This window comes from Stegostoma tigrinum, chromosome 20 (genome assembly GCF_030684315.1).
Source record: "Stegostoma tigrinum isolate sSteTig4 chromosome 20, sSteTig4.hap1, whole genome shotgun sequence".
Lineage (NCBI taxonomy): Eukaryota > Metazoa > Chordata > Chondrichthyes > Orectolobiformes > Stegostomatidae > Stegostoma > Stegostoma tigrinum.
The window spans coordinates 57,383,010-57,396,121 of NC_081373.1; the positions used below are offsets into that span (position 1 = coordinate 57,383,010).

Genomic DNA, 13,112 nt, shown 5'->3' on the forward strand with positions numbered 1-13,112 from the left:
TTCCGGAACCAAGAGGTTATGCTGCAGCTGTACAAAACTCTGGTGCGGCCGCACTTGAGTATTGCGTACAGTTCTGGTCACCGCATTACAAGAAGGATGTGGAAGCTTTGGAAAGGGTGCAGAGGAGATTTACTAGGATGTTGCCTGGTATGGGGGGGGAAGGTCTTACAAGGAAAGGCTGAGGGACTTGAGGCTGTTTACGTTAGAGAGAAGGTTGAGAGGTGACTTAATTGAAACATATAAAATAATCAGAGGGTTAGATAGGGTGGATAGGGAGAGCCTTTTTCCTAGGATGGTGACAGCGAGCACAAGGGGGCATAGCTTTAAATTGAGGGGTGAAAGATATAGGACAGATGTCAGAGGTAGTTTCTTTACTCAGAGAGTAGTAAGGGAATGGAATGCTTTGCCTGCAACAGTAGTAGATTCGCCAACTTTAAGTCATCATTGGACAGGCATATGGACGTACATGGAATAGTGTAGGTTAGATGGGCTTCAGATCGGTATGACAGGTCGGCACAACATCGAGGGCCAAAGGGCCTGTACTGTGCTGTAATGTTCTATGTTCTATGTTTCTTCAATGCTGTAATTGTACTCACCTCTACCACTTCCTCTGGCAGCTCACTCCATATTTGCACCACCGTTCTGTACCCTTTTCCCCTTTCACCTTAAACCCGTGCCCTCTAGTTTTGGGCCTGCTACCCTGGGGACAAAGACCTTAGCTATTCACCTTATCTATGCCTCTCGTGATTTTGTAAACCTCTATAAGGCCACCCCTTAAACACTAATGCTCCAAGATAAAATGCCCCAGCCTATCCAGGCTCCCCGTAGTCTCAGAATTAAATGGTGCAAATTTAAAACTGAGATGAGGAAGAATTTCTTCTGAGAGTTGAGTCTCTTTAGAATTCCTTGCCACAAAGAGCTGCAGAGGCAGAATCCTTGTGTATATTCAAGGCTGAGATAGATTCTTGATAAGTAGGGGAATCAAGGGTTATGGGAAAAGAGCAGGAAAGGGCCAAACAGCCAACTCTTGTTCCTATTTCTTATGGTTGTTGTTTTCTGTTTTATTGCATACATGGATACATCAAAAAGTTTGAGGAAAAACACCTTTTGTAGTTTAGGAAACATGGAAATCTTTGTTCACCAGCAAGTTCTTACTAATGGCAATACGATAATGGCCAGATCATGCTCCTAGTAATGCAGATTTCCCAATAAATATTGCCTGAGACACTGGTGACAAATTTCAATGCTCCTTCACAGAACATGCGTGGGACAGAGAATGATACAGATAGACAGAGTCATACATCAAAGAAACTGTTTGCCAACTAACAATTACCAAACTAAACTAATTCCAGTAAGCTGCACTTGGTCCATAGCCTACTGTATCCTAGCTTCTTAAATGTTGCATGACTACCTGCCCCCATGACCCCTTTCAGGCAGTGCATTCATATTTTTACCACCCCCTGGGTAAACAAATCTTTCCTCAGAAACTCTCTAAACCACTTATTCCTCATCTTAAACTTGTGCTCTCTGGTCTTATACATGTCTACCGTAGGGAAAAGATTCTCATGATCTACCCCGCCTATGCCCCCTCTGCTCCAGGGACAACAAACCCAACCAATCCAGTCTCTCTCCATAACGGAGACTTTCCTTCCCTGGCAACATTCTGATGAATATCCTCTGCACCGTCTCTAGTGCAATCACTGTCAGACGGATGTGTTGCAATCAGAACTGCTGCAATCAGAAGTGCATACAATATTCTATCTGTGGCCTAACCAATACTATATAAAGTTGCAGCAAGACTTCCCTGCTTGTGTACTTTACACCCCAGCCAATAAAGGCAAACATCCCTTATGCTTTCTTCACTTCTCTATCGACCTGTGCTGACATCTTCAAGAATCTATGGGCTTGTTCATTAAGGATTTTTGTTCCTCAATACTGCCCAGGACTTACCAGTCATCGTATAAATCCTTCCGTTGTAAGACGTCCCAAAGTGCATCAGCTCAGTCTTATCGGGATTAAATTCTTTTGAATTCTTTGAAATAATTCCATGGGATCCTTTACATTTAACTGCAGTAGTAAAGGAGGCCTCAGTTTAATGTTTCACTGGAATGGTGATATGTCCAGCAACACAGCACTCCCTCAGCAATGAGCAGAAGCATCAGTCCCTGGAGTAGGACTTGAATTCATGAATATCTGCTATCTCTGAGGCACAAATGGCAACTGGAAGTAAACTTTAATCCAAATTATAGCATCAACTTTATTTTCAAATGTTGATGAAACCCTACATGGAAGTAACAAGTGACTGCAAATACAACACACAGTCAATGACCTCCACATGAATCAGTCCATCTTGCCAGCCAGGCAGTTAAGCACAGATCTGGCTGGATGATCTGCTGAAGGGTCACTGGGCCTGAATCAACTCAGGTTTTTTTTCTTTGCACAAATACTGCCAGATCTGAGTTTCTTCAGCAAGTTCTGTTTTTGCATCCAGCCAACATGTTTTGTACAGGTATTCACTGTGACCCTCAGTATGAAGGGCACGAGGTTTAAGATATGAATTGAATGCTCATGTGTACAATGTGCAGATTCATAGCTCTCTACAAAAATGTAGCCTATTTTTTCCCCCCAGTTGAGGAGAGATTTCTCCTCCTCACCTGGCCTCAGAAACCCACAATAACACAGATTGTTCAATCTCTTCTGTCTTTCTCTTGGTTCAATCTTCAGTCTCAGCAGTGCCCACTACTCAATTCTGACATGGCTAGGATTACTAAAGTTGTAAAATATCAGATTTCCCAGCAGCTTTCGAGAGCAGGAACTCCCCCACAGAGGGGTGGATGTTTGACCCTCGCCTCTTCAAGATTGCTCAAAGAACATTATGACAGTGGGCCAGCCCTATTGAGCACTGGGTTACAACAGCATTCATTTACCTTACAGGCAAGGTTGCGTGATGTTAAAAACCTCAAAATTCAATAGGTAAGCCATCTGGAAGTCAGTACATGAGGATATCTGTGACTTCACCCTTAACTGTGATGAATGCAATAGCAAAGTAATCATGCAACCCTCATCTTTATGTTAATTCATTTTATTTAACCATCTCAGTAAGACAGCAGAGCTTTGTTGATAAGGGCTATATAGTTAGCATCAGGTGATATGATGCCTCACAGTTGAATACTATAATGTTCATAACTAGGCGATTCAACGATGATGGGTCATTTATATGATATTGGAGAAGTGACACAGCTTTTGTACAGCCCCAAGTTACCAAATCTGGAAGGCAGAAAACTGACAAAGAACAGAAAAATTCATTTGAGAAACTGGAGTAGAAAAGCTGGGAGAAAGGGCTCCATTTCCATTGTCACTCTTAGCAAGCATTAGTGAGGATTCTGGTTCCAATCAGTAAATTTGAGCTCATTACTGTACTTCAGAACAGTAATGAAATGATGCCATATTATCAGAGGTGGCAGACCTCAAAGGCTGCTCATTCAGCTGGCTAAGATAACAATCCAAATCTTGACTATCTCCATTCAATTCTGATCACCAGACCAGTCTAAATCATAAACTATGTGATGTTAACTTCACGAGGCTGGAGGTTTGGTCAAAGTCTGTCTGTCAAAGCTGGCAACAGACATTTCACAGCCTGCACAGAACATAGAACATAGAAAAGTCCAGCACAGTACAGGCCCTTCGGTCCACGATGTTGTGCCATGGAATAATCCTAATCCAAAAATAAAATAACCTAACCTACATTCCCCTCAATTCACTGCTGTCCATGTGCACGTCCAGCAGTTGCTTAAATGTCACTACTGACTCCGCTTCCACGACTACCACTGGTAAACTATTCCATGCGTTCACAACTCTCTGGGTGAAGAACCTCCCTCTGACGTCTCCTCTATACCTTCCTCCAAACACCTTAAAACTATGACCCCTTGTGGCAGTCAATCCTGCCCTGGGGAAAAGTCTCTGGCTATCGACTCAATCCATGCCTCTCATTACCTTGTACACCTCAATCAGGACACCTCTCTTCCTCCTTCTCTCCAAAGAGAAAAGTCCGAGCTCAGTCAACCTCTCCTCGTAAGACAAGCCCTCCAGTTCAGGCAGCATCCTGGTAAACCTCCTTTGCACCCTCTCCAAAGCCTCCACATATTTCTATAATAGGGTGACCAGAACTGGATACAATATTCCAAGTGTGGTCTCACCAGGGTTTTGTAGAGCTGCAGCACAACCTCACGGCTCTTAAACTCGATTCCCCCCGGTTAATGAAAGCCAAAACACCACATGCTTTCTTAACAACTTTATCTACCTGGGTGGCAACTTTGAGGGAGCTATGCACTTGAACACCAAGATCCTGCTGTTCCTCCACACTGCCGAGAATCCTGCCTTTAATCCTATATTCAGCATTTAAGTTCAACCTTCCAAAATGCATCACTTTGCATTTATCCAGGTTGAACTCTAACTGCCATTTCTTAGCCCAGCTCTGCATTCTGTCAATGTCTCGCTGAAGCCTGCAATAGCCCTCGATACTATCAAGGGCACCTTCAACCTTTGTGTCATCCACAAACATACTAACCTACCCCTCAACATCCTCATCGAAGTCATTTATAAAAACTACAAAGAGCCGAGGCCCAAGAACAGAGCCCTGCGTGACACCACTTAGCACTGACCTCCAGGCAGAGTACTTACCATCTACAACCACTCTCTGCCTCCTGTCAGCCAAGCATTACTGAATCCAGGCAGCCAAATCACCCTGTATCCCATACCTCCTGACTTTATGAATGAGCCTGCCATGGGGAACCTTATCAAATGCCTTGCTGAAATCCATGTACACCACATCCACTGCTCGACCCTCGTCAACCTGTCTCGTGACCTCCTCAAAGAACTCAATAAGATTTGTAAGGCATGACCTGCCCCTCACAAAGCCATGCTGACTCCCTTTAATAAATCATGATAGGTAGTGTTTGGGCGACTGAACCCACTTACTCCAGGCTGGCTACATCTATTCTCTCCCTCTTTGTCTTTTTCTTCTCTTTATCTTCCTGTTGTTGTGGAGGTGCCCAGGACTCTTGATAGACAGATAACACTGCGACAGCTGGCCTGCAGGCTGGACTCTTGGCAGCAGCTGCAACAGTGGAGGAGCAGGGACTCCTGGCTGCAGTAGGCTAAGAACAGGGACTCTTGGCAGCAGTGATATTGGGAACTGCAGATGCTGGAGAATCCAAGATAACAAAGTGTGGAGCTGGATGAACACAACGGGGCAAGCAGCATCTCAGGAGCACAAAAGCTGACGTTTCGGGCCTCGACCCTTTTCCGATGAAGGGTCTAGGCCCGAAACGCCAGCTTTTGTGCTCCTGAGATGCTGCTTGGCCTGCTGTGTTCATCCAGCTCCACACTTTGTTATCTTTACTCTTGGCAGCAGTGTCAGGTCATCAACTGCGGTGTCAGTGCCCAGAGCAGGGACTTTTGACATTGATAGGTCTGTAGCAAGGAACTTGGAGGTGGGTGACAGGTCGCAATTGTGTCAATGCCAGAGCGTGAACTCTTGGCGATGTTGATGATACAGTGGCAGCAGGAGGAGCCAGGGTCTCCTGAGGCATCGGCATCATCATTGCTGTACCCAGAGCAGGGACTCCTTAAGGACAACCCTGTATAGATATTGCAGAAGCCCTGAAGCAGTGCTTGGGACACCAGTCAAATGAAGATGAACTCTATTTAAGTGCTTTCTTTTTATTTTCTTTGTAACTTAAAGGTGCCAGATTGTGGTGACAAAACGATGTATCTCTATACATAGATGTGACAATAAATCATTCATTCAGGTTGCTAGGCCCTCCAGCCCTGACACTACCATCCACCCAAACTCCCAACCTGCTCAATGGGTCCTTAAATCCTCACGCCATCAATATCAACTCATCATTCCAACAAGATTTAGCACTCCCGTTATCATGAAGGGTGTGTTATGTACAGCACTCTTTTTCCCCTGACAGAAACAGGGTCTGTTAGAAATGAGAAGGAGACTTCTGCAGCCAGGTCTTGCCACAACTTTGAAAGATGCAGAGATTCTCACAACTGTGTAAAAATCCAGTCGAAGTGCCAACTCGCTGTTGACAAATTGGCTCCCATAACAAGGCCTCAATTGCAAAATTCTCTGTTTGTAAAATTCCTTACAGACTCATTCTTCAACATTTCTGAACTCCTCCAGCCCTCTAAATTGCAGATTTCTGTGCTTTTCCAATCCAGGCCACTTGTGTTTCTGTCATTTTCATCACTCCACTATCAACACCAATCATGGAGACATACAAGTGCCAAACTCCGTAATTCCATCCTGCCACCTCTCTACTCATTCAATACTGTCACTCATGTCATTCAGCATGCAAAGCAAATCTTTATTTTCTTGTAAGGGCACAAGAACTAGGAGTAGGCAACTCAGCCCCTTGAGCCTTCTCTGCCATTTAACACAATCATGGCTGATCTCACCTTGACCTCAATGCCACTTTCCTACCCATTCCCCATAAACCTTTAACCCATTACTAATTAAAAGTCTACCTCCTCTTTAAAATGTATTTAGCGTCCTGGTATCCATCACACTGTCGGGTAGTGAATTCCTCAGTCACAACTGGTCGAGAGAAATAATCATTGTTTTAAATCTGTCACCCTTTAGCCTAAAAATATCACCCACATAACTGAATGGTCTATTCTGAGTCCCGGTAAAATAACACTTCATCTTAAAATTCACACAACTGTCTTCAAAACCATCCATGTCCTCCCTACCTTTGTAATTCCATCCACCCCACACCTCAAAAGGTGTGGATGCCTCTTGGGCGTTTGATTTTAATTCACTTGACCAGCAGTGATTGCTGCCTCAACCCTTAAGTTCTTGAATTCTCTCCTAAGTTTTAGAAACTGTCCTTTACCTACATTTTTGTTGACCTTGGCTTGGTATTTCAGTTTGTTTTATTTGCCTGTTAAATACCTCCAAGGTTTTATTTTGTTAAAAACTTTCCATGTAAGTACACTGTTAACCTGACCAGCATAGTACGTTTAATCAACACTTCCAAGGGCAGATTATCTGATCATTCATTTCTGCCATTTTTGCCAACATAAGCATTTACACATAGTCCAGAATCAGATTTAAACCATCACTCTCTCAAACAGTTGTTGGCAGGGTAATATAAAGCTGGACAAACAATTACTTAGAACTGACACTGTACATATAAATGTTTGTTAACACAACTGGATTTTGCATATTCAGAACGCACTGATTCAGACAAGTTCGGGTACCAACAAGGTTAAAGTTCAAGTAGCTTAATTTTTTATGCATAGGGGCTACATATCATTTAAAGGCTAAATGAAAGCTGAAGCAATCTGCTATTTTACAGGGAGATATGGAGAGATGAAGAAGCCAAGGTATACCAGTTGGGTTGGCTAATAGGGCCGAGTAACAAATCTGAATCCAAACTTCTGTTTAAAACACTAGAGACGAATCCTTTCTCCATATGTGAACTGGTTTATTAAACCAAACAGCCCTATTCTGCTCTGTATAGAAGTACTAACAATTGTCTGATTTTGATAAATGTAACCTTGTTACTGGACATTGGAAAAGGATTTTTGTTAAATCTTTCACAGAATAATGCATAAACAGAACTTCATTTTCAAAGAGACTGCTAGGCCTGAAAGAGTGATGAGGATCAATGGTCGGTACAACATTGTGGGCTGAAGGGCCTGTTCTGTGCTGTACTGTTCTATGTTCTATGTTCTATATCTGGCAGTGAGATGCTGACTGAAGTAATCGTTCAGCGGAAAGGAAACCATGGCAAAAAGATCAGGAAAACCTATTCCATTAAGGTTTCTTGCTCCAACAGCTGGTTAACAGAGAACCTCATTTTGCGAATTTATAATATTCCCTATTATGTTGTAGTACTTCGTAAATGCAGTTCTCAAATAAATGACTAGCTGCATTTCACACTCAGGTTTATAGCATAAATTGTGAAACTAACTACTACTACTGACTATAATGTCTTTGCCATGGAAAAATCAGCCTGTGTTGTATTATATCAGATTGCTTATTAATCAATTAATTAATTTAGTTGATAATAAATGCTTACTTGCATACCCAGTGCTGAAATAATTTTGGTTCCTTTTAAACTCTAACAGGATCCAGTCAGGCCTGTGCCCAGGGCACAGACAAAATTGAGAATGATGAGATAGCAAAAGCCAAAATGAAGAAAAATCTTAGAGATTTTAAATTTCAATAAATAATAATGGACACAACATTAATATTGAGTATCATCACTTCCCAGACTAAACAAAACATCCACAAATATAAAAAACACAATATATGAATGACACTGCAGTACTGTTTTGAAGGACATTGCAGTAAGAGATTAAGGAAGCCATTACAAATCCTTTCAGAAATGTATTTATAGATCAGGACACACAGATAGAACATGAGGCCCATTTTGCACACTAGGTATACCTCCTTAACTCTTTTGTACTTGTCCCTTAATTGTTCGCTTCTAACGGTGTATTTGAGTTTAGTGGATGTTACACAAGCTGTTTAAAATTTTAAAAAGCACCAACAATCTATATAACACAGTATCAACGAACTACATGTGAACAAAGAAGCTCACCTTTTTGACTTGATCAGCCTTTAATTCTGTAAAGAAGTAGGCCAAAACCTGTGCAGCTATCATCCTGCCTGGAATTCAGGAAATAAATCACACACAGAAGCTTCAAAGAGAGTGGTGGCTGTAGCTACAGTTAATTCTGTGAAGATTTGTGTAAGTATACAATCCTTCTAACCTCTCCTGAAGAGAATGTACTTACTTCTCTTTTCAAAAAATTAAACTAAAATCTATACTCATCAGGGCTACTCCTCGTGTACAAGTTGAGTGATGCAGTAACCTTTTCAGTATGATACGGTAATGCAGTAGAGCCAGCCCACTTCCTGTGTTGTAATCAGCTTACTGGGACAGCCTTTGCTGCATAAGGAAAGGAGCAGAACCCTTGAGCTCTGACTGGCTGTACCCACCTTCCACATACAGGAAGCTGTGTGGGTGTGGGGAGTCCTGGATGTAACTGATGCATCATAGCACGCTCTTCACATCTTCAAATCAATGATTTGACCTCTAATTCATGCAGTAAGAGATGCAGAAGTCATTCAATTTAATTACATTCTTTGAATTTTAAGAAATAAAATGAACTTGACGCAGCCACAAGCACTTCTTTTTTATATATTAATAGTATTTTTTCTATGCGCCTGACACATACTTTGAATAGAAGAACATTTCATAAATAATTTGTGTTACTCCTTCTACCTCGTTCTAAATGATGTCTATTCTGGGAAGGATATCTTATTGAGTGTTTTAGAAGATGTTTTCCTGCAGTATATAGAACATCTCAGAGATTGCAACATTAAACTAACCCATTATTTATAATATAAAGTGCATCATGGACTAAAAACTAGCACACCGTAATTTGAGCATACCCCAGGTCTAATTCATTCTCATGTGACCAGTCAACCAACTTCTGTTTTGACTCTCATTGTTAATCTCCAATCCTCCCCTCCCCCATAATCCTATCTCAATGCACTGAAGAGACACACTGTGACCACAGCTTTGTACTCTGTCAAACTGCCACCTTAATACATGGCTTTCTACCAAAAAAAGGTTCAATATATAATCAGCAGTGTTCAAGATACCCAAATTTAAACACCTTAATACATGGCTTTATACCAAAAAAAGGTTCAATATATAATCAGCAGTGTTCAAGCTACCCAAATTTAAACAGGCCTCTTACTACAAAGAAATAAATTAAACATTTATGCCTTCCTACAATCCAACACCAAGCACTTCTGGCAAATTACCATAGCAACCTTTATCCAATCATTCCACAAAATATGATCAGAGGGTCAAATAGAATGTGTTTCACGTTCTTAAAACCTCCCTATCACACTGGTCCCTACCTACAATGTTTGCTGTGTATTCCTATGAACCTGAGATGGTAAAAACCATGAATTGTCATTTGAAAATTAATTACAAAATGATCAAAGAACAGAGAAAACTACTGTAAATGCTGGAAATCCAAAATTAAATTGAAAATTTAGTTAAGGCAACAATAATGTTCCTAACCTTCAGGATTGGCTAGGAGAATAATCTCAAGGAAAATGCCCAAAATATTTAAGGCACTAAGAAATCAGTGACATGGTGCTTCTGTTCTCTTTGATAAATTTTGATTGTTAGTTATTAAATTATTAGCAATAGAAAAGGCTATTTGACAGGTTAAGATCGTTCTGAGGCACGAGTAACGTGGATGTGCCAATGTTGGACCGGGGTGGACAAAGTCAGAAGTCACATGACACCAAGTTGCATCCAACAGGTTTATTTGAGCTACTGGCTTGGATTGAGGATTGGCTGGCTGACAGAAGGCAGACAGTTGAGATAAAAGGCTCTTTTTCGGAATGGCAACCGGTGACGAGTGGTGTCCCACAGGGTTCACTGTTGGGACCACAGCTGTTCACCTTATATATTAATGATCTGGATGAAGGGACTGGGGGCATTCTGGCAAAGTTTGCCGATGATACAAAGATAGGTGGACAGGCAGGTAGTACTGAGGAGGTGGGGAAGCTGCAGAAAGATTTAGACAGTTTAGGAGCGTGGTCCAGGAAATGGCTGATGAAATTCAATGTGCGTAAATGTGAGGTTTTGCACTTTGGAAAAAAGAATACAGGCATGGACTATTTTCTAAACGGTGAGAAAATTCGCAAATCAGAAGTGCAAAGGGATCTGGGAGTGTTGGTCCAGGATTCTCTAAAGGTTAACTTGCAGGTAGAGTCTGTAATTAAGAAAGCGAATGTAATGTCATTTATCTCAAGAGGGTTGGAATATAAAAGCAGCGATGTGCTTCTGAGGCTTTATAAGGCTCTAGTTAGGCCCCATTTAGAATACTGTGTCCAATCTTGGGCCCCCACACCTCAGGAAGGACATACTAGCCCTGGAGCATATCCAGCGGAGATTCACATGGATGATCCCTGGAATGGTAGTTTTAATGTATGATGAATGGCTAAGGATCCTGGGATTGTACTCATTAGGGTTTAGAAGGTTGAGGGGAGATCAAATAGAAACTTACAAGATAATGTATGGTTTAGAAGGGGTGGATGCTAGGAAGTTGTTTCCGTTAGGCGGGGAGACTAGGGCCCGTGGGCACCGCCTTAAAATTAGAGGGGGTAAATTTAAAACTGAAATGAGACAACATTTCTTCAGCCAGAGAGTGGTGGGCTTGTGGAATTCATTGCCGCAGAGTGCAGTGGAGGCCAGGACGTTGGATGCCTTCAAGGCAGGGATCGACAAATTCTTGATCTCAAAAGGAATCAAGGGCTACGGGGAGAGTGCAGGGAAGTGGTGTTGAAATGCCCATCAGCCATGATTTAAATGGCAGAGTGGACTTGATGGGCCGAATGTCCTTACTTCCACTCCTATGTCTTATAGTCTTACGGTCTATATGGTCTAATGTGGATGTGCCAATGTTGGACTGGGGTGAACAAAGTCAGAAGTCACATGACACCAAGTTGCATCCAACAGGTTTATTTGAAATTACACACGCTTCTGGAGCACAGCCCCCTAGTTATAGGTGCAGTGAGAGAGCAGAGTACAGACCCAGGAGATTATGCGAGACCAAAAGATCATACAACTAGTGTGTGCGGCATATCAGATGATAAATCTCTTCAGGTGACCGATAGTATTAGACAGTGAGTCAAGAGTCAACACCTGAATAACCAGCAAAGGGATGACCTATAATCTGATTAAGTGAGGCAGAGAGAATTACAAAAATTTTAAAAATATGGTGGTATGGAGACAACCTAAATGACTGGAATTGCATGCTGAATTCAAAACTACAACTTAGTCAAGGTAGAGAGATCATAACAATTTATCAAGGTGGCGCTGTCAAAACAGGACAGTAAGGAAGATTTACGATAACAAAGTGTGAAGCTGGATGAACACAGCAGGCTAAGCAGCATCTTAGGAGCACAAAAGCTGACGTGTTAGCAAGGAAGATTTGACAGATGCAGAATAGTGGAGTCACCTGTAGCGCAATTTGAACCCAGGATCATGGTTGAGGCCATCTTCAAGGGTACAGAACTTGGCTGTCAGTCTCTGCTTGGTGATTCTACGTTGTGCATCTCAAAGTCCACCTCAGAGGACACTTACCCAAAGAATGGAGGCTGTTCCCCACTAGGCAGGGAACACTTCAGCAGTCAAAGGGATTCAGCTTCCAATCTTTGGGTAAGCATCCTCCAAAGCAGACTTCAAGACAGACATCAACATTGAATCACACACATGTTTTGACAGCATCATCTTGAAAAATTATGATCACTCTACCTTAACTAATTTTTTTACAGTTTTGAATTCGGCATGCAATTTCAGTCATTTAGTTTGTCTCCAGCACCACCTTTTTTTTTGTAATTATCTCTACCTAACATAATTGGATTATAGGTCATCCCTTTGCTGGTTATACAGCTGTTGACATTTGACTAACTGTTTAAACATTCTTGGTCAACTGCAAGGACTTCACATCTGACACTCCACTCACACCAGTTGTTTGATCTTTTGATTTCTCTGCCTATAAACTCTGGGTCTGTATGCTCGGCTCTCTCACTGCACTTGCCAAAGGGTCTGCGCTCCAAAAGCTTGTGTGATTTCAAATAAACCTGTTGGACTAACCTGGTGTCATGTGATTTCTGACTTTGTCCAGAGGCAAGGGGTCAAGTGATAAAGCTTGCAGGAATACAGCCAACCGGAATTGGCAAACCAAGGTAGCAAGTGTAGAGAGAGAATGAACAATTCATCTTATTGGTCCTTTTGAACGGGAGGCAGTTAGAGATTTAATATAAAAACAAACTGCTGGAGAAATGCATTAGGTCTGGCAGCATCTCTGGATAGACAGAAACAAAGTTGACACTGGAGTTCAAGTCATAGAGCCACACAGATAGATACACAGCACAGAAACAGACCGTGCAGACCAACTTGTACATGCCAACCAGGTTTCCCGAACTAATTATTTGCCCGCTTTTGGTCCATATCTCTCGAAACATTTCCTATTCATGTACCTGTCCAAGTGTCTTC

The 13,112-nt window shown here is 42.0% G+C and overlaps 1 protein-coding gene across 1 annotated transcript in view; it reads right to left on the reverse strand.

Annotated features, from left to right (window-relative positions):
* Positions 1-8,938, reverse strand: part of hk1 (hexokinase 1) — a 105,091-nt gene extending 96,153 nt beyond the window's left edge. Inside the window, exon 1 of the mRNA XM_059653199.1 lies at positions 8,622-8,938. Within this exon, the coding sequence (XP_059509182.1) occupies positions 8,622-8,684 (63 nt within the window). The 5' untranslated portion in view covers positions 8,685-8,938. The remainder of the gene's footprint in view (positions 1-8,621) is intronic.
* Between the last annotated feature and the right edge of the window lie 4,174 nt (positions 8,939-13,112).